Source organism: Triturus cristatus, chromosome 2_1 (genome assembly GCF_964204655.1).
Source record: "Triturus cristatus chromosome 2_1, aTriCri1.1, whole genome shotgun sequence".
NCBI lineage: Eukaryota > Metazoa > Chordata > Amphibia > Caudata > Salamandridae > Triturus > Triturus cristatus.
In genome coordinates this window covers 274630574-274652745 of record NC_140581.1, presented here as the reverse complement: position 1 = coordinate 274652745, position 22172 = coordinate 274630574, and the positions used below count along the sequence as shown (strand labels likewise).

Genomic DNA, 22172 nt, shown 5'->3' with positions numbered 1-22172 from the left:
TGCCGTAACAAGCCGAGGTTGAAGCAGCAGATGTGGAGCACAGGCAACGATGCAAGAGCAAAGGAGCTGTCCACGAGCTGTCCCACGTCAGTCGACAAGTGTAGGAAGGTCAATGACAGGCTGGACCACCAACAAGCCTTGGCAAACCCAAACAATGGTTTGTAGGAGACAATGCTGTGGGACTAACCCAGCAAGGGTAAGCCAGGGCCAGCTCTCAGCAAACAGGAATGCCAGCAGGAATAGATGGAGCCCCCTCGAGGTCCCTCTGGCAGCATGCACAGGGAAGCCTCAAAAGCACACAGGAGATGAAGGCTCACAATGCAGAGGACGCAGTCAGGATGTCGTTCTTGGAGCTTTGCAGTACTGGAGGCTGGGGCTTTTTGTAGCTTGAAAAGCATTTGTGAGGAGAGTCAACAAGCCTTGGTAACGACAAATGGATACGGTACACAGGGAGGCATCACTGTCAGCTGGAGAGGGTTTACAGTCACCCAAGTTGCAGGGGAAGGCTGCCAGATCGCTCCACGACTACCTTTCGGTGATAGTGTGTATGGGCATCGACTCCATTGTTAGATTGTTTGCCGCAGAGGGTGATAATGGAGTTAGTAAGAGTAGTAAGAAATGTATATGTATCTAAGTAAGATGCAACTGCAACAGGTATAGGTACCCGGGGAGGAGGGTGGGCACATGTGACTTTACAGCTCTAGATGCCAAGAACAGATGCTTACTGGGTAAGTAACATTTTCCATTCAAGGCATGTGAGCTGTAGATCACATGCTGTGCATAGACTATAAAGCAGTTATCTCGCAAAGCGGTGGCTAACCTGTAGTTCTTGCAGTATTCTGAAATAGTGTACGTAAAACTGCTTGGCCCACACCAGCTTGCTGTCTTGCTAACACATCTACACAAGTGTTCTGTGAATGTGTGAGGTGTAGACCATGTTGCAGCTTTGCAGATATCACCTATGGGTATATTTCCTAGGAATGCCATAGAAGCCCCTAGTTTGCCTGTGGAGTGCGCTGTAGGGGGAATTGTTAGTCTTTTTTTTTTGCATAGCATATTTGAATGCACGTGACTATCCACCTTGCAATGCCTAATTTTGATATAGGATTGACTTTATGTGGTGGAGCAAAAGTGTTGCGGAAATGTTTTGTACTTTCCAAATAGTAAAGAATTGCTTTTTTCACATCTAAAGTGTGTAAAGCACGTTCAGCCACAGAATCTGGTTTAGGGAAGAACACAGGCAACTCAACAGAATTGGTTGATATGAAAGGCAGAAAATACCTTTGATAGAAATTTAGGGTTGGTCCGAAGAACCACCTAGTTTTGGTGTATTTGTAAGAATGGTTCTTCTATGGTTAGTGCCTGAAGCTCACCCGCTCTCCTCAGAGATGTGATAGCTATGAGGAAAGCTACCTTTCAAGTGAGAAATTGTATTTCACATCCATGCTATGGCTCAAAGGGTGAACCCATTAGCCTGTTGAGGACAATGTTGAGATTCCACACTAGAGCAGGTGAAGTCTTGGAGGAATGATTCTTTTGAGTCCCTCCATAAATGCTTTAATGACAGGCATTCTAAAAAGACAGATGTCTGTTCTGTAGATTTGCAGCTATTGCAGAAAGATGTAAGCGTATGGAAGAATACGCTAAATGGGAACGCTGCAGATGTAGTAAATAGCAAATGATGTTTCGAACAGAAGCGTCCAGTTGATCTATTGGATTGTTATTTCAATACATCACAAATCGCTTCCACTTTGCTGCATAGCATGCCCTTGTGCTAGGACGTCTAGCCTCTGATAATATTGATGCAGTCTGGCGGAAGATTAAGGTAGCCAAACTCTAAGATTTCAGGTGCCAGATCGCAAGGTTGAGATGGCTGGGATCGGGATGTCTCATCTCTCCATGGCTCTGAGTGAGAATATTGGAAGTGAGGTGTAGTTTTTGGAGAGGGACTACTGAGAGTTCCAACAGGGTAATGAACCAGGGTTGTTGGGCCCATGTGGGAGCAAGTAGGATTAATGTCAGGGACGCCGGTCTGAGCTTTCAAACCACAAATGGAATGAGTGGGAGAGGCAGAAAAGCGTAGGCAAATATGCCTGCCCAATTAATCTATACTGCACTGCCCTTAGACAAAGGGTGTGGCTGTCTGGATGCGAAGCCTGGGCATTTTGCCTTTTGGTTTGCAGCGAACAGATCTATGTCCGGAAAACCCCAAATTTGGAAGAATGGGTGGAGAACTTGAGGGTGGAGTTCTCATTCGAGGATCTGTTGTCTTTGACGACTGAACAGATCTGTAATCTGACTGTTTAATACCGGAAGGTGTTCTGCAAGGAGAAACATTTTGTGACGTATGGCCCATCTCCAGGTGGTCTGTGCTAGTTGTGACAGCTGGAGAGTGTGCCCCCCCCCCCCCCCCCCCCTGTTTTTGTATGTAGTACATTGCTGTCATGTCTGTACGGGTCAGGACAGCTTTGCATACTAGATGAACATGAAGCACAAGTTACTTACCTTCGGTACCGATATATCGGTAAAAAACATTAGTTGGTTAGATTCCTTACCTTAGAATATTCCCAGGCATCAGGCTGGAGCTGGAAAGATTTTTCGTCAGCAGTACCCCTGCGCGTAAGTAGGCGTCATCTGCGGCTCCGCGTCTGTCGTCGGAGTCGTGATCGCCGGGATCACGTCGGAGTACTTACACACCGCCCTCACGCGCGGACGTCAGTTCTGTACATAGCTTTCCGCGCCAGGAACGCAGACCCATGCACGAAACCGACACTGGTGCCATGAAACTAGGGCACTGAAAGGGATGACCTTAACCCTAGATATCGGTTCGCAGAACAGGGATGATGGGTGGGGCGGTAAGGAATCTAACTAAATAATGTTTCTTACAGATATATCGTTACCGAACGTAAGTAACTTGTGCATCTGAAAGAAACACGTTAGTTCGATTCCTTACCTTAGAATAGATACCCTAGCAATACCAACCCCGGTGGTGAGTCTGCGAACCAAGATCACACCAGGAAGTCCTGGAGAATGGAACAGCCAAAGAAGCCATCTCTCCGGACTTGGCTGTCCAGGCAGTAATGCTTGGCAAACGTGTGCAGCGAGGCCCACGTAGCTGCCTGACAAATGTCTTGCAGAGGGGCTCCCTGCCCCAAGGAAGTAGTAGCCGCTGTGGCCCGACTGGAACGGGCGCCCAGCCCCACCGGAGGATACTTTTTAGCCAAGGAATAACAGACCTTAATGCACAAGACAACCCACCGAGAGATGGTTCGCTTGTGCACCGCCCGTCCCTTCTTAGCGCCCACGCAGCCAACAAAGAGTTGGTCGTCCACCTGGAACTGTTTTGTGCGGTCCAGATAAAAGGAGAGCGCACGTTTTGGGTCCAGACGGTGGAACCTCTCTTCCTCTTTCGAGGGAGGCGGAAAGAAGGTGGGGAAGGTAATGGACTGCTGAAAGGCAGTTAACACCTTAGGAAGAAAAGAAGGACGAGTCCTCAGAACAACCTTGTCCGGATGGACAGAAAGGAAAGGAGGTTTAGATCAAAGAGCCTGGAGCTCACTCACTCTTCTGGCAGAGGTGATGGCAACCAGGAAAGCAGTCTTGAGAGTCAGAAGACGAAGAGGACAGTTATGAAGTGGCTCAAAGGGAGCGCACATCAGATAACACCAGATTCAAGTCCCAAGAGGCATTACAAAGGGAAAGGAGGAAACATGTGAGTAATGCCTTTCAAGAATCTATTGACAACAGGGGACTTGAAAAGAGAAGGCTGATCAGGAAGCATCAAGAAGGCTGAAACAGCTGAGAGATATCCCTTGATGGTTTCAAGAGCAGAGCCATGCTGGGCAAGGGAAAGAAGAAAGAACCTCAGAAAGAGGGGCGGAAAGGGGATCCACAGCCTTTGCTGTGCACCATGCCACAAATTTGTTCCACCTGCAGGCGTATACCGTTTTAGTGGAGGGACGCCAGACTTCAGAAGGCAAGTCAAATGGCATCAACTGCCGCCGCTCAATCTCCACACATGGAGATGGAGGCTGGACAGGTTCGGGTGGAGGACCAACCGCTGCAGCTGCGACAGAAGGTCCTCCTGAAGAGGCAGTCGAATCGGGCGATCGATTGACAGACTGAGTAGCTCGGGATACCAGTATCTTCGTGCGCAATCCGGAGCCCCAAGGATGACTTGGGCCCCGTCGCGCCTGATCTTCAGCAATCTGGGCAGAAGTGGTATAGGCGGAAAGGCGTATAACAGACCGCAACTCCACTTGCGACGAAAAGCGTCTCCGAGCGAGTGCCGCCTTGGAAATTCCAAAGCGCAGAACTGATGACATTGCGCATTCTCTTCGGTGGCGTATAGATCTAACAAAAGCTCTCCCCACTGCCGAAAGAGACCTTGTGCCACGTCCGAGTTCAGACGCCATTCGTGATCCATCATGCACCGACGGCGGAGTTCGTCCGCCCTGGCGTTCAGAGCCCGCCAGGTGTTGAACCACCAGGGTTATGCCCTGATGTTCCAGCCATGTCCAGAGGCGCAGAGCCTCCTGACAAAGGGTCCACGACCCCACCCCGCCCTGTTTGTTGCAATACCACATGGTGGTGTTGTTGTCCATGAAAAACTGCACTACACTTCCCCGGACAGAGGGAAGGAATGCCTTCAGTGCAAGCCGGATCGCCCGCAGCTCCAACATGTTGATATGGAACAGGGAATCCGCCGGAGAACAGAGACCTCTGATCTCCGCCTCTCCCATTTGGCCCCCCATCCCAGGAAGGACGCATCCGTCACCACTATATGCTCCGGTTGGGGTAGGGAGAGGGATCTGCCACTGACCCAATCGCAGACCATGAGCCACCACTGCAACTGTCTTGCAGTGCCCTCCGAGATCAGGACGTGGTCGGACAGGTTGCCCTGATGTTGAGCCCACTGGAACTTCAGGTCCCACTGCAGAGCCCGCATCTGCCACCTGGCGTGATGTACCAGAAGGATACAGGAGGCCATCAGACCCAGCAGCCGTAGGGCCATCCTGACCGAAACCCGGGATAAAGGCTGAAAGATCGGAATCAGAGCCTGAATATCCCGAACCCGCTGTTCGGGAGGATAGACCCAAAACTGTGCAGAGCCCAGAACCGCTCAGATGAAGAGGAGCTTCTGGGAGGGACTCAGATGTGACTTCGGCACGTTGATTGAGAGCCCCAGCGAATGCAGGTCGGCCGGCCGTAGTCTGGAGGTGGGAGACGACTGTTTGGGGCGAGCCCGCCTCAACAACCAGTCGTCGAGATAGGAGAAGACTGGAACCCCTACTGCGCAGATGGGCTGCGACCACCGCCATCACTTTCGTAAACACCCGAGGGGCACCGGTGAGGCCGAAGGGGAGCACAGTGAACTGAAAGTGCTTGTGGCCCACCGCGAACCGCAGGTAACGCCGTTGGGCCGGCAGGACGGGGATGTGGAAATAAGCGTCATGCAAGTCCAACGCTACCATCCAGTCTCCAGGGTCTAGGGCAGCCAGAACCTGAGCTAATGTCAGCATCTTGAACTTCTCCTTCCGGAAGAAGGCGTTGACGCTCCTGAGGTCCAAGATAGGGCGTAGGGCCCCTTTGCCCTTCTTGGGAACCAGAAGTAGTAGTAGTAACAACCCCGTCCTACTTCTGGGCCAGGAACGAGCTCAATGGCCCCCTTGGCCAAGAGGGCCGTAACTTCCTCCTGCAGAAGTTGCAAGTGATCCCCCGACATGCAGTGGTACTGCGGTAGCATGGCTGGAGGGGTTGCCTCGAAGGGGAGGGAGTAGCCCCTTCGGACGATTTACAGCACCCAAATGTCCGAAGTGATGGTACGCGAGTGGAGCAGGTGATGGCGAACTCTGCCTCCCACTGGCGTGGAATGGGCCTGAAAGCTCGGACTAGGAAGGCTTTGAGGCAGATGCTGCGGGAGCGGATGTGGACTGACTGGCTCTCTGACCCCCTGCTCCGCCACAGAGGAATCCACGTCCGCAATCGTGTTGAGGCTGGTTCTGTGGCCTGTGGCTGGAGGAACGTGCAGGGGCACCCCTTCCTTGGCCAAGAAAGGGGCGAAAAGCAGAAGTTTGCTGGCGCTGGGCCGACCGACCCAAGGACTTGGCCGTAGCCCTGGAGTCCTTAAAGCGCTCCAGTGCGCTATCTGCTGTGTCGCCAAAAAGGCGACTGTCATCAAAGGGCATGTCCATGAGAGTGCTCTGGACATCCCCTGAAAAGTTTGTGGACCTCAGCCAGGCGTGACGACTAATCGCCACCATCATTGCAATCGATCTGCCCAGCGAGTTTGTGGTGTCAAGTCCACATCTAATGGAATACCGTGCTGCATCACGCCCCTCAGCAAGAGCCTGGCCGAGCCATGTCCTGGCCTCCTCTGGACACTGGGGCAGCACGTCCGCCACTGTATCCCACAGAGAGTGGGTGTAACGGTCCAAAAGGCATGCGTTATTAATGGACCGCAACCCAAGACTGAGTGAGGAAAACAGTTTCTTGCCAAACTGTTCCATCCTTTTAGATTCCCGGTCCGGAGGTGCGGACGGAAAGGCGGTTTGATACGTGGAGGCCTGGATAACCAGACTCGCAGGGGTGGGGTGTGCGGATTTGAAAGCAGGGGCCGCCCGGAGCTGGACGGTGGCGCCGGGCCACGTTCCGATCCACAGGAGAGGACTGTGGAGGGCTTGGACCAAGTGCCCATCAGAACGTCGGTGAGGGCCTCTTTAAACTGCAGCAGAGGCTCCGAAAAGCTTACTAGCGGTTGAAGCACCTCAGTGAGGTTAGTCCTCACAGCCGCTGCAGGGAGCTCCAGGCGCAAGGCCTTGGCCGCCTTTTGCAGCACCACAGCATAAGTAGCACCCTCCTCCGTAGCCACCGAAGGAGGAGAGATGAAACCAGTGTCAGGCGAAGTGTCTAGACCACCGGCCTCCCCCTGCTCATCTGCCCAGTCCTGACTTAACTGGCACTGCTGTGCCGGAGGGTCCTCAAACCCCTCCCAGTCCTCCCCTTCATCCGTGTCCTGATAAACAGGCAGAAATGAAGGAGCCGGGTCATAGGTGAATTCCCCGCCCATCAACACCGGAGAAGGCGCCGCCCCGGACTCAGACCGGGGCTGAAACCAGGGGCGGCAGGGTCCGGGGGCGGCAGGGTCCGAGGACGGCGCCGGGAGCGGCACCACGGGGGTCGGCACCAGCAGAGGAGTCGTGAGGTCAACTGGCGTCGACCGGGATGGCCTGGATCCCACAGGGGCCTGCAGCGCCGGTACCGAAGTCGACGCCGGGGCCGAAGCCACCGGCTCGCTAGGACCTCCAGTCGGACCTGCGGGGCCCAGAGGCGCGGCGGCAGGCCTCGACGGCGGGAAGAGAGTCCTCATGGCCACGAGGAAGTCTCGTATTTCGCCCGGAGTCGCATGAAGCCCAGGGACGGGAGGGTGTGGGGCTGGATGTGACTCCTGCGGCTCCGGCGGAGCCGCATGGGTGGTGCCACCCGAACCCTCGGCCGAGTCGCACGACCGGTGAGGGGAGTCAGAAGAGCGATGTCGCTTCTTAAACTTCTTTTTGCCATGCCTCGGCATACCTGAGTGCGAGGACTTGGATCCTGACAAGCGGTGATGACTGCGGCTCCGCGGCCGGTCCCTCGACTTCCTCCTCGACCGGGACCTCGACTGCCGGATCTCGAGGAACTTGCAGGACCGCTCCCGCCTAGCTTTCGACGTCAAGGCCCGGAAGTCGGGGCACGACTTGTCATCGTGGTCGGCCCCAAGACAGTAGAGACACCGATGGTGGGGGTCGGTAACCGACATCAGTCGGTGACAGACGTCACACGACTAACCTGGGCATCCCTACCGGCACCAGGAGTCGAAGTCGACTCGAAAAGATAGACAAAATGTCCAAAAAGTTAGCCAAAAAATGACTAAGGCTACGCTCTTCCCGGATCTGCGCTTGCTGGCGTGGAAAAAAGAAGAACCAACGTCAGCGCGCGAGGGCGGTGTCTAAGTTCTTCGACTACGTCATCACGGCGATCACGACGCCGATGACGGACGCGGAGCCGCAGACGACGCCTACCGACATGCAGGGAGACTGCTGCCGATTTTTTTTTCCGGATCCAGCCTGACGCCTGGGGATATTCCAAGGTAAGGAATCTAACTAACGTGTTTCTTTCAGATACACTTTGAGCGCTAGAAAAATGGCTAGCATCTCTAGATGATTCTCTGCACTGCAGAGAGCAATGGGTGCAGCCGTCTACCAACACTAGATCTGATAACAGACCCAGAGCCTGGTTCCACTGACGTGCTAAGCACTCCTGAAAGGGGCGCATGTGAAGAATTGCGTAAGGAACTAAAAGTATGCAAGATACAATCATCTTAGTAACTGCATGAACACTCAAGCTGGCAGTGAGTGTTGAGGCTGAAACTGGCAGAATAGTCTGTATGTTGCACGTTCTGGTCGGATTTAGATAGGCCAAAGCTTTTTGCGCATCTATTGTGGCTCCCAGATAAGCCTGTGTGTTGGATGGCTGGAGATGGGACTTTGACAGGTTTACTGTGAATCCAAGATCGTGAAGCAACTGCACAGTTTTGTGAGTGTGAAGAGAGCTGGCTTTAATGAGCCTGTCATCCAGATATGGGAAGACATGAATGTCTTGTCTATAAAGATGAGCTGCCACTACTGCCAAGCACTTGGTGAAAACTCTGGGTGTGGTAGTTACTCCAAATGGGAGCACCTTGAACTGATAGTGCTGGCCTGCTACTAGAAACCTAAAGTATTTGCGGTGAGCAGGATGTATTGGGATATGGAAATAGGCATTCTTTAAGTCCAGAGTGGACAGAATGTCACCTTGTTGAAAGAGCGGGAGCACTTTCTGGAGAGTCACCACGTGAAATAGGTCGGACTGAATATACAGATTTAGTTGTCTGAGATCTAGAATAGGCCTGAGAGAGCCGTCCTTTTTGGAAATTAAGAGGTAAAGGGAGTATAGCCCGGTACCTTGATGTTTTAATGGGACTGGTTCTATTGCACCTTTCTCCAACAGAGAGAGAATGCTTTTAGAAGGGTAAGATGTTCGAACAAAAACAAAGTGCAAACATCCGGACCCAACACTAGATGGCTGGCTATGCACAGATGTGATCTACAGCTCACATGTCTCGATCAATATTTTCTTTCTCAACCTGTCCTGCTTCTTGGATAGTTAGTCCAGGGGAGCGGCAGGGAACACACCATGTGAAGTGGAGGTTTGGGCCACCAAGTTCTCATGAGTAGGGTGTTGGGTGTGGAAATTTCAGTCCCCTGGAGCGGGCGGTGGCCGCAGGCAATCAACCTATTCACAGGAGTCGCTGTGCTGGATTTGGACCAGGTCCCCAGAAGGACACCACTGAGGGCTTCGTTGAACGGGAGTAGGGGTTCAAAAGGAGGAGACTAACTGTTGCAGCACCTCTAATAAGATTCTGGTCTTGAGTTCCACAGAGGGCAAATAAAAGTGTAGGACCTCAGCTGCACTTCTCATCACCATTGCGAATGTAGCTCCCTCCTCCGTAGCCACTGTAGGAGAAGAAAGCATGCTGGTATCTGGAGAAGTATCCAGTCCGATGGCAGCACCAGGATTCTCACACCAGTCATCATTCTGTTCATAAGGCTAGTCTTAAGTTATGCTAACCCCTTGTGTGCCCATGACGAGCTGGACTCGTCATGGGCCGCGGTTGCGCTGTGCCCATGACGAGTCCAGCTCGTCATAAACCCCGCCCGCTAATGTAACGGCCGGCACAGGGCGGAGAAAGGGCGTGGCACACAAGGGGTTAAAAGAACTTGTAAAGCGCACGTACACCAGGCGGTATCATGGCGCTGGAGTCCAAGGAACGCTGCAGCAGTGAGAGGATTAAATTAGACATATGCCTGGCGGAACATCCAGGTCTTTAACTGTTTCCTGAACTGCACGGAAGTGGTCGCTGATCTAATCCACAGGTAGAGAGTTCCAGAATTGAAGGGCTAAGACCGCAAATCTTAGTACCTCATGTTTCTTACGTTTAAAGGACAGGATGACGAACAGATTCAGATGAAAGGACCGGAGGTCCTGAGAAGGGACGTAACGCTGAATCCCAGAGGATATAAATGCTGGACTGTTGCCATAAAGAGCTTTAAAGGTGATACACCCCGGCTTAAATGTACAGCTCTTGGCTACTGGGAGCAAGTGCAGGCTTTTCTAACGTGGTGCCATTTCAGCTGGTGGTAAATGTGAGAAAGTGCCATCTTTCTTGCTTGGTATGCCCCCACTTTTTGCGGAATTGTGGATGTGCTTTGACTGAGTGTGCCCTGGGCTCCTGCCAATCAGGTTCCCAGGACCTGTGCTCCTTCCCTAAAACTGCATTGAAGCCTAAACCCAGTTGGCATCTCTGGCCACATGTCAGTCCCTGGTAGATGGTACCCTAGGTAACCAGGGACTTGTGACCAGAGAAGGCCCCTAAGGGCTGCCGCACTTATTGTGCCACCCTCAGAGAGCCTGTACCCTGACACACACACACACACACACACACACACACACACACACACACACACACACACACACACACACACACACACACACACACACACACACACACACACACACACACACACACACACACACACACACACACACACACACACACACACACACACACACACACACACACGCGCGCGCACACACACACACACACACACTTCGCAGGCTGAGTGTCTTGGTGCAGAACAAAACAAAGTCGACATGGCACACATCCCTGTGTGCCATGCCTACAACACACTGCCCTGGCATACCTCAGTCACCCCTCTAGCTGGGTTCTCTATTCCAGTGGTGTGGGTTCAGGTGCATGAGCCCTGTACCCCTACAGTACCCAGGTCCATTCCTGGGCACTGTAAGTGCAGCGCTGCCATTAAGTGTATATGGAGCTGGGAGGTTGTCATCACGAACTCCACAGCACCATAATGGCAACACTTAGAAGTTTGGCATAAAACTTCTCCGCACAATAAACCCGCACTGATGCCAGTGTGGGATTTAATGTAAAATGCACGACAGAGGGCAACTTGAAGTTGCCCCCTGAACCTAACCCACAACCAGCGTGCTGACTGAGAGGCTGCTTAGACTGCCACCCAGTGGGCCTGCAACAATGCACATCCGGGGTGAGGTGCTAGGTCTCCTCCCCCAGGATGGGTAGGGGAAACTTCAAAGGCATGCCGCCTTTGTGAGTCTCCCCAGAACACTTTCTGTACTCAGCAACTGGTCCCCACCGGTTCTGGCCCCCACTCTGGTGGGAAGACTGGCGGGAAAACCTAAGTGAGGAAAGGGGGTGTGCCAACCTCTGCCAACTCCACCCCTCAGGTGGGGGAGGCGAGGTGAAGCACAACTCCGGGTTCTCACCATCTTGAGGATGGGGAGTCCTACCCAATTAGGACAAGGCTCCTGCCCCCCCCCCCACTGGAGAGTGGCAGAATAGGCGGTGTACCCACCCATTGGTCCCTGCCCTTTACCTACCTGTAACGCCCCTAAATTTAGTATTTAGGGGTACCCTGAACCTTCCTTCTTCAGATCCTGATTCCGAAACAAGAAGAAGAACAAAAAGAAAGACCTGCCGTGCAGCTGCTAACAAGAGGACAACACCAACTGACTTGGCCCCAGCCCTACAGGCCAGTCGACCCTCGAACCTGCTCCTGCTAAATCCCGACGTCTCCAGTGGTCAGTAATCTCGAAAACCCCGGAGGACTTGACTTCCTTGATCATCTAAAGACTGGGACTCCCACGAGCAGTGGTTCTGCTCAAACAACCAGCAACCCCTGGTGCTAGCCAGGAACCGTGAATCCAGCACACACTGCACCCGCCGAGCCCGACCTGTGCCTGAGTGAACAAAGACCATGAGGACATCCCCCCGGCGACTGACCAAGAATCCAGCACCTAAGGACCCTCCTCGACGCTCCTGATGCCTGCAACCTCAACTCCAGGGCCACCCCCAACCGAGAAAAGTAGAGGGTAAGATTTCCAGATGCCAAAAGACACCCCTGCACCCGGCGCCCTACAGCCACCTGTGCCCAACTCCTGGGTGCCTACCTAACCTACAGCTTTCCAACTTAACACGAACTGGTGGTCGCACCTGAAGAATCTGCGTCCCAGAGTTTGCCGCTTTTGTTCGTCTTGCAGCTTTCCCATTGAAATCCATTGAGCACACGACGACTCAAAAGCATCCTGCACCCGGCCGCCAGAGTGCCCCTGGGAGTGCAGCATCTGTCCTATCCTACTTCCACACTTGCCCTGTGTAAGTGACCAGGAGCCCAGCTCCCACAGCCGCGTGGCCTGCCTGCTAGCAGCCACCAACCAAAGGCCCCCTGCCCACAATATGCTAACATTGGGCCTACTCTCTCTGCACCCGGCTGACCCTGTGCCGCTGAGGGTGTAACAACTGTACCTACCTGACCCTAGGAGACCCCCGAGTCTATGCCCAAAACCTTAACTCTGCCAGTCGAGTACTTACCTGAAAGCCGATAACCTACATTTTCTCCATAGGGTAACATTGACTGGTTCCACTTGGAAATTCTTCCAAGTGTCGAGTTTTGAAACATTGAAATATTCACTAAAAATCACCCAATCAATGAAAACGAAATTACTCACCTGTTATCAGGAGAGATCCCAGTGATGGATCATTGGGCCCAGCACTGACCCTACAAAGCAATTACAACTGTGATTTTCCGATAACCAAACTTTCCTCCATTGCCTGGCTTTTGCCCGAAATTCTTCGAAGTGTCGATTTTTGAAACAAACAAATATTCCTTAAAAATCGCCTGTGTAACAAAAACGATTTCTTTCAACTGTTTACAGGAGATGCACCAGGGCTGAATCAAGGATCCAGCCCTAAGAAAAACCTATGCAAAGTAATTGATATTGTGTTTACTTAACAATTCCCATTGAGCTCAATGTTATGATTGTGTTAAACTTGCGTTGCCTATTGCAACAACTGTAACTATTACATTTAAAAGTCTATTGCTATTTGAAAGTATTCAACTAGTGTGAGAAAGTGCCATCTTTCTTGCATGGTGTGCCCCCACTTTTTGCTGAATGTACTTTGAGTGTGCCCTTGGCTCCTGCCAATCAGGTGCCCAGGGCCTATGTTCCTTCCCTAAAAACGATGCTGAAACCTAAAATCCAAAATGGCAAACCCTGGCCACATGTCTGCTCTTGGTAAATAGTACACTAGGTACCCAGGGCCTTGTGATCAGGGAAGGCCTCTAAGGGCTGGATCACTTATTGTGCCACCCTTAGAGGCCCTGTACCCTGACACAAACACACTGCCCTTGCAGGCTGAGTGTCTGGGTATGGACAAAACAGATTCGACATGGCACACATCCCTGTATGCCATGCCCACAACATACACTGCCCTGGCATACATCAGCCACCCCTCTAGCTGGGTGCCCTATGCCAGTGGTGTGGGTACAGGAGCATGAGCCCTGTGCCCCAACAGTACCCAGGTCCATTCCTGGGCACTGTAAGTGCAGTGCTGCTATTTAAGAGTATATGGTGCTGGGAGATCGTCAAACGCGAACTCCACAGCACCATGATGGCTCCACTGAAGAATGAGAAGTTTGGTATCAAACTTCTCAGCACATTAAACCCGCCAGTGCAGGATTCAATGTACAATGCACGACAGAGGGCATCTTAGAGATGCCCCCTGAACCTAACCTACAATCCACGTCTGGTCCGAAGTGCTGACTAGGCTGAAACACAGCAGACATGTTGCTGGTCCCCTGGGGAGAGAGCCATCCGCTCTCCTGGGCCTGCAACAATGCACATCCTGGGCGAGGTGCTAGGTCTCCTCCCCCAGGATGGGCAGGGGAAGCTTCAAAGGCATGCCGCCTTTGTGAGCTTCTCCAGGCCACTTGCTGTACTCAGCAACTGGCCCCTACCGGTTCTAAACCCCCACTCTGGCGGGAAGACTGGGCGGAAACCCCAAGGAAGGACAGGGGGTGTGCCTGCCTCTGCCAACCCCACCCCTCAGGTGGGGGAGGCGAGGTGAAGCACATCTCCGGGCTCTCGCCATCTTGAAGATGGGGAGCCCTGCCCAATCGGGACTAGGCCACTGCCCCCCTCCCACAGGAGAGTGGCAGGATAGGTAGTGTACCCACCTCAGGGGAGGAACCGCGAACCCTGCACACTCTGCACCCGCCAAGCCTGGCCTGTGCTGGAGTGGACAAAGGCCCCGAGGACGTCCCCCCGGTGACTGTGACCCCGAATCCGGCTCCTAAGGACCCACCTCGACGCTCCTGACGATGCCTGCAGCCTCAGAACCAGGGACCCCCCCAAACCGCGATCAACAGAGGGTTAGATTTCCCGACACCAAAAGGCACCCCTGCACCATGTGCCCAACTCACCTAACTGTCTTCCGACTACCCAACTTACCTCTCGAAGTGGTGGTCGCACCTGAAGAATCTTCGTCCTTGAGCTTGCAGCCTTTGTTCGTTCTTGAGCTCCTACCTACTTCCCCATTTGCCCTGAGCAAGTGACCAGGAGCCTAGCTCTCACAGCCGCGTGGCCTGCCAGTCAGCAGCCACCAACCAAGGGCCCCCTGCCTTCCATAGGATAACATTGGCCCTAACTCACTCTGCAACCGGCTGCCCCTGTGCCGCTGAGGTTGTAACAACTGTACTTACATGACCCTGGGAGACCCCTGAGTCTATGCCCAGCACCTTAACTCTGCCAGTCGAGTACTTACCCAAAAGCCGATAACTCACTTTTCTTCCATAGGGTAACATTGGCTGGTTTCACTTGAAAATTCTTCCAAGTGTGGAGTTTCTAAACTTTAAAATATTTACCTAAAATCAACCGAGTAACGAAATCGAAAATACTCACCTGCTATTAGGAGAGTTCCCAGTGCTGGATCTTGGTGCCCAGCACTGACCCTGAAAAGTAACTACAAGCATATTTACCGCTAACTCAATTTTCTACCATAGGAAACCATTGACTGTTTTTCTGTGAAATTTCTTGTCGATTTTTGCAAACTACAAATATTCTTTAAAAATCGTACCAACTGTGAAAACTTAATTACTTACCTGTGTTAGATAGATGTCCCAGTACTGAGCCTAGGAGCCCAGCACTGGATCACAAAAGTAACAAGAACATACTTTAGCTGCAACTTGAATTTCCTTCCATAGGATAACATTGCCCAGTTTTTGCTGAAAAAGTTTGTCGATTTTGCAAACTTCTAAATATTCGTTAAAAATCACCTGTATAACCTAAACGCTTTCTCTCAACTGCTTACAGGTGGTACACTAGTGCTGGATCCAGGATCCAACACTGAGCTAGAAAAAGTAACAATAACCCCACTTACCTGCTAAGTGAATTTCCTTCCATAGGATAACATTGGTGATTTCAGTAGAAAAAGTTTCAGTGTCAACTTTTAAAATACCAAAATATTGCTTAAAAATCACAACATGAACTAAATTGTATTTACTCACCTGTTTTGAGGAACTGTTCCAGGACTGAATCTAGGATCCAATCCTGGGGTGAGAAAAGTAATCAATTGCATTTAACTTGAAATTCCCATTGAACTCAATGTATTATTGTGTTTGAAATTGGTTGCCTATTGCAACAAACTGTAACTAGTACATTCAAAAGTCAATTGCCTATTGCAAAGTATTTAACTAAAGCATCTCATTCTGAGAAAGTATATTTTGATACCTATTGTTGGTTATAATATAAAACAACCATATATTTTCATATACAAACCATTGGCCTTGAGTTCAGTTCTTGAGTGTGTGAGACCATTTGCTGACTCTGTGTGTACAACAAATGCTTTACACTGTCCTCTGATACTGCCTTACTGCTCGACCAAGCAACCACTTTAGAGAGTAAGGTTATATCTAACTTTAACCTCTGCCAAACCTCTGTGGACTCTGTGCACACTGAACCTTACTTTGGTGCAGTATATACAGAGCCACTTTCTTACAGTAAATTAATCTAGCCGCTTGGTTTTGTACCAGCTGCAGGCGATTTAATCGATATGCCGGTATACCTGCATAAAGTGAGTTGGCATAATCAATACGGGAGATTACCAAAGCCAGGATGACTAAGGTCAGGGCTTCTGTGGTCAGAAATCTACTGATCTTCCTGATCCTGGGCAACAGGAAGAAACAGGAGGAGACCACTGTCCCAATCTGGGCTTTCATACACAGGTCATCGCTGATCATAGTACCCAGACTGGGAGTGGGGAATTTCCCAATTGGGGTGGCCAGAAGTTGGAGTTCCAAGGGTTAGCTGGCCCACCCGTTAGGATCAGCTCTTTTTCATCAGGGTTTTGTTTTAGATGGTTACTGTTCATCCATTCACTGACAAATCTCATGGTGGATTGAAAGTTGATAACAGAGGATGCAGATTGATCGATATCGAATATCAACTGGATATCGTCGGCATAAGTGAAGGTGCCAACCTTCCTTGCTTTGAGAGAGCGGATCAGGGGTAATAGATACAAATTATAGAGAAGTGGTGAGAGAGAAGAACCCTGGGGTACTCTGCAGGTCAGTTTCATTTTGGAAGAGATATTGGCGAGGAGAACCGCTTGAGAGCAATTACCTAGAAAGGATGAAAGCCACTTAAGAGCCAGGCCCTGGATCCGGGAGTTACTGACACAGTCAATTAGGTCATGGTCGACCGTGTGGAAAGCAGCCGAGAGATCAAGGAGTACCAGGGCCTGAGTAATGCCCTTATGAGCCCCCCCTTCCAAGTTAGTCCATGACCGGGAGGATGACAGTCTCGGTTGAGTGTGCCGGCCGAAAGCCTGCCTGGTGAGGGTCAAGAATGTTCAATAAAGGAGCTGAGGTAACTAGCTACATGAGCCTCTAGAATTTTGCCTAAATAGTGAAGCAGAGAGATGGGACGATAGTAAGGGCTAGGGGGTTTTGAGCCTGGCTGCTTTAGGATTGGAAAAATTTCTGCATCTTTAAATATATATCCTGCTTACGGGAGTTATTCAGGAGTGAAAGAGGGGGGGGGGGGGTCTGGGCAGGTGAGAAACGTTTCCTGTAATATGTGCGGGGGACAGCACTCAGTAGGGGAGCCGGATCCGAACTTCCTTAACAAGCCAAAGAATACTTCCATAGAAATCAAAGGGGCCTGATCTAACAAAAGAGGGTATTTACATATGGGGAGAGGAATTGTAGGAGGAATGCTAGACTTAATAGTGGCATTTTTCTCATTAAAGTAGGAATTAAGAGAATCACAGAGTTTGAGAAGGGGCAGGTTTTGCTGTGACCCTATCCGGCTTAGATAGCTCGTCCACTATGGCAAAGATTTTCTTGGATTTATTAGCCGAGATTATAATCTTTTTAGAAAAATAGTCAGCCGTCGTTTGTAAAATAGCATTTTTATATTCCTTGAGCTGGGTTAGGAAAATATATTTTTTGTCTGGGCAGTAATGTCGTCTCCATTTGCGTTCTGGATGATGCTGGGCAAGTTTCTTTAATTTTGGGTCGTCAGAAAACCAGCGTTGAGCATCATGAGGTCTCATAATCTTGTTTTTCTTGATGTGGCAACACTGCCACTGGCAAATTCAAGCCACAATTTAATACTTTCTGCTTGGTTGTTTAGTGACTCCTGTTCTGATGGGGCCATGGTAGCCAGCAGCGTACAGAGGTCCCCTATATTAGCGCAGCTCCAGTTTCTTGCCATACGGCTCCCAATCAGCTGGGGCTTGGTTAAGTGAAGACCGGAGAGAGTAAATGTTATAAGATAGTGGTCTGACCAAGTGCATGGTAACTTAGAAATCGTCCGATTTGATGTCCAGACTTGGTCAAGAATGTGGCCTTTTATAGGAGTTGCGGCATTCACATGCTGGGTACAATTCATCCCAGAGAGTGGATCAGCCAATTCAACAGAGCTAGTGCTCTCCCCAACATTATTGGGCCAATAATTAAAATCTCCAATTATGAGGATTTTTGCATAGTTAATGGCTAGATGGGAGATCATTTCACCCAATAACTGGGGGAATGTTGGCATATGACAAGGGGGTCTGTAAAATATTTCACATGTAAAGTGAGACTGAGGAGACTCAAATTTGTATATTTGTCAACTGAAGGTAGGCCCGTGACCGCTAGTGAAGTAAACTGTATTTTCTGATGTATGATAGCCACCACCCCTCCCCCTGCTTTACCCATAGTCCTATTTGCCTGAAGAATATAATAACTGTCAAGCACCGCTGCTAAAATGTCAGGGGCAGACTCTTCAGTAAGCCAGGTTTCAGTAAGAAGGAGTTTGTCTGAATCCAGAAGCAGAAAGATTTCTAGCCGGTGTAAGACTAACAAGCAAGTGTTCAAATAACTGACTAAGTCTCTTTTGCTCCAGTCGAAGCTGGAATCTGCATCAGTCGATGCACTTCCGGTTCTGTGGCACATTCGGGGATCACAATGGGACTGGCACCGGAAGCATTTGTGCCGGCGAAGGTTGAGATGCCTCCACCGGCACCAGTACAGATCCATGGGGGCTCAGAGGCAGAGCTACCGGCGCAGAACCAAATGGGACCCCCTTAAATCCTGCGGGCCTAAAGGAGCACCGGAGGGGTCAGGCAGCTTAAAAATTAGGTGGATGGCTTCATAAAACCCCTTAATTCGTGTGGGGGTTGCTTCGGCTCCCGGAAAGCTGGTGTAGCAGGGAGCTGGTCAAGGTGCAGGTTCTGACAAAGCAGGCTTTGAGCACCGATGTTACTTCGTCACGCTGGTCCGACGGACAAGAAGTCAAAGCGTGTGTCAACTTCTTGGTTTTTTTGTGCCTCTTACCTGAGTGCCCCATGATTTAGAGTAGGACAAATAGGACTTCGGAATCCTGGAACGGACCTGGGAACTTCCTTTACACCGGGACTGTGACTTTCGCAGAGTTGCATGCTGAACTGCTAGCAGCTTCAGTGACTGCTCCCTCAAAGCCTTTGGCCATGGCCTAGCAATCGGAGCACGACTGAGTTGTCGTCACGCTCCAGACACCACAAATGAGGTGTGGGTCTGTCACCGACATGGCGCGGTGACAGGAGCCACAGGGTTTCAAACCTGTTTTGCTCAATGACATTCTCGACAAACCAGGAGGAACAAACCTCAAAAAGAGTTGACAAAATGTCACAAAAATGCTGTCAAACACTGACAGAGGGGTAGCTCTTCTCTTGGATCAGCACTGGCTGGTGTGGAAAGAAAAGAACTAACATCAGCAACCAAAGGTTGTGCCATTATAGGCTTATTGGACGTTATTACCGGTGCGGATGACTCCATGTAGAGCCTGCAGGCACACAGGGGAACTACTCACGAAAAATCTTCTCGATCCAGTTGGACGCCTGGGGGAATTCAAAGGTACAGAATCTGCAGCTGGAAGTCTATATCAGATCCAACCATTAAATGGCAGAAAGTTGCACAGCACAAGAGTCTAGAAAATTTCTTTTTTGCCAAAATTCTGGGTATCAGTATTGCAATACAAAGTTCATTTTTCGATCGAAAACCCGAGCCCTCCAAACATTACTGAACAGACTTGGAGGATTCCTGTATGTCAATTTAGGCCACAGGAATCTATGTTAAGCTGAATTTTAGCAGCTAGTATTAAGGAGCTATAAAATGTTTGTACTGGATGTAGGGAGACAAAAGTTCTGCTTTTTGAAAAGTTATCAAAGTATTATTTCACTTGACCAAGTACCCAGTCACTTTTGGTAATGAAAAGTAAAGCACTGAAGTTATTAGATTTTATGTATTGTGTCATAGTAATTCTGAGTTTGAAACTCCCTCTACATCTTGGAGCAAGCTCTATTTGCTTACGCTTGCTACCCTCAGACTGTCCATTATCTTTTCAATTTGGAGTGCAAAATCGTTGCCCTAAACTACCCATGTCAAACTGCCTTATCCACATGTGGTAAGGCCTTGTAACCTCTGAGTGCTAAAGGACCCCAAGAAAAGCCCTCATGTCTTATCTAGATCCAGTGCAAAATTACACTTAAAAACAGTATGTATTAGTAATTTAATGTTGACCAGCTACCTGAAATTCCGCAAACCTCTTTTACTTGTGGGTAGTCTTGCCAGTGAAGTGAAGATTTCTTCAAGTATCAGCTGTCTGTGCTTTTCATACCTAGAGAACACCTGTGGGGAACAAAAAGACACATGAATGAAGAAGACAGGAGGAAATTTAGACTCAGTGATGGCTGGCATCAGTAATATCATTCAGAAAGACCTTTTCAGAAATAAACATATCTGGGTGATAATTAGATTTTCAAATAGTTAAACGTGCTATTAAATCTATTTAGCACAAAGGTAAGAGAAAGGCATGTAGTATACAGTGGACTGTCCCTTTATGATAAAGTGATCGGAACTTCACAGCAATAGAGTGTCCAACGGCCTTCGTTTATGTTCTAATAAATTAAGAGTAAGGACAAATTCTAACTTAGGATAAGACATGTTACTTGTAATCCCAGTTCATCAAACAAACCTTTAAGATTTGAAATATATTTAAACCAGACGGCAACTAAGATAACCCAATTAACCAAATCAGCAATAATAAAATACATTTAACTTAATACACCAACCTAGCACACATTTGTTAAAAGGAAGAAAAGGCAGAATGGTAATCCTCAACTTACTGAGAGAAAAACTCACACTCTTATTTTAATAAATTCGGAAAGTGTTCTACTCAATCAAGTACAGCAAAAATGTTAGTTTTAGATGGTCAGATTAAGGAGGGTCTAACTAGACACCCCATCCAATCCTAGGATTCCGGACTACATGGAGACAATTGGAAAGTTTAGGAATTTTGACAGAATACCGATCGATAAAGAGAGGGCATTAGATGTTGCTACTTTGAAGCAGTTACTTTTTTCTTATGGACATCAAAGCTCCTGTAGCTTCTGTAAGTGAAACGCATCACAAGGTGTCAGAGTGAATCTGGATTTTTGGAAAGCCACTAGTACCAAATCACACCCAAAGACATCCTGATCACCACCACAAGGGATGTGGTCCTTATATATAAGAGGCTCAAGCATCTGTTCCTTCAATATTTCCATGTCCCAACAGAGGCAATATTAAACAAAACAAAAAAAATCAATCTTTCAAGAAGGGAAGAAAGGGGCTGAAACAAACATGCAAGCACTCATGTCCACCAGACAGGTTACGGAAAATATCTCACTTGTTTTTCTAAAGACTTGGATCAATCCTTTGGCAGCAGTAGCAAAAGAGCTGTTCTAACAACAATAGACTTAAAAACAACAGCCAAAAAACAAAGATTGAAAAAGCAGAAGAAACTCATAGTTCTCAGATACAATCTTTACCTTAAGATGATAACTCATAACTTGGAAAGGTAGTGGAGAACATCAAATGCCCCTAAAGAACTCTCAACCTTAAAATCTTTGAGGACATTTTACATGCAGAAGGTGAACTCCCCCAAAGTCAGCTTCTTCCTAATAAAAATCCATAATGCTGTACATTGCTCCAAAGATCTTTTTCTGGTGAGACTCAATTTGGCAGCCACCACTAAACCTATCTATCCCCCATCACAAAGTAAAAGTGGGGAATTCATAGACTTTTCACAAGCAAGATAAAATTATGCAAACTCAATACTCCATAACTGCAAGAGATACCAACCCTGGCCTAGGTTACATTCTTACGGTCTTCACCAAAAGTGATTTTAAGCGGTTAGCTTATGGGACAATATATTACATGTTTTCCTAAAGGAAGGTGTATTTCTTTTCCTTTTAAAAACATTTTTTAAAAAGACTTCTCTTCACATCACAATTTCGTTTGGGTCATCAGTCACCATATGGTGGTGCATACAGTTCAAGCATCTTCAATGTCAAATCCATTGCAAAATTCCCCAACTGTCACAAACTCTACACCCTCCCTCCACACACCCTCCCCATGAGACGTTCCCACAAAACAAGAAAAAGCATTTTATGGTTCAGGTTATTGAATTGTTCCACTGCATGACACAGCACATCGCTCTAGCTGTCGGAGTATCCCGTAGTATCTGTCAAAGATTGGGTTTATGAGATACAAAGTGTTATGATATGGCTCCTGCATACATTCTCAGAGTGGCGAAGGGTTTGAGGCAGGTAAAACATCTGGTGATGGTTCGTGGGACTGTGGGCCTGGATCTTTTGGATCTACCTTATGTAAGTATTTATTGACATGTCCTGGGGTAAGGTATGCCCTATGAAG

General features: G+C 49.3%; 1 protein-coding gene across 16 annotated transcripts in view; it reads right to left on the bottom strand.

Moving 5' to 3' along the window:
- Positions 1-22172, bottom strand: part of NIPBL (NIPBL cohesin loading factor) — a 1722939-nt gene that overhangs the window by 775760 nt on the left and 925007 nt on the right. For all 16 annotated transcript variants that reach the window (XM_085631078.1, XM_085631072.1, XM_085631074.1 and 13 more), the window contains one exon: positions 20005-20105. In XM_085631078.1, the coding sequence (XP_085487204.1) occupies positions 20005-20105 (101 nt within the window). The remainder of the gene's footprint in view (positions 1-20004; positions 20106-22172) is intronic.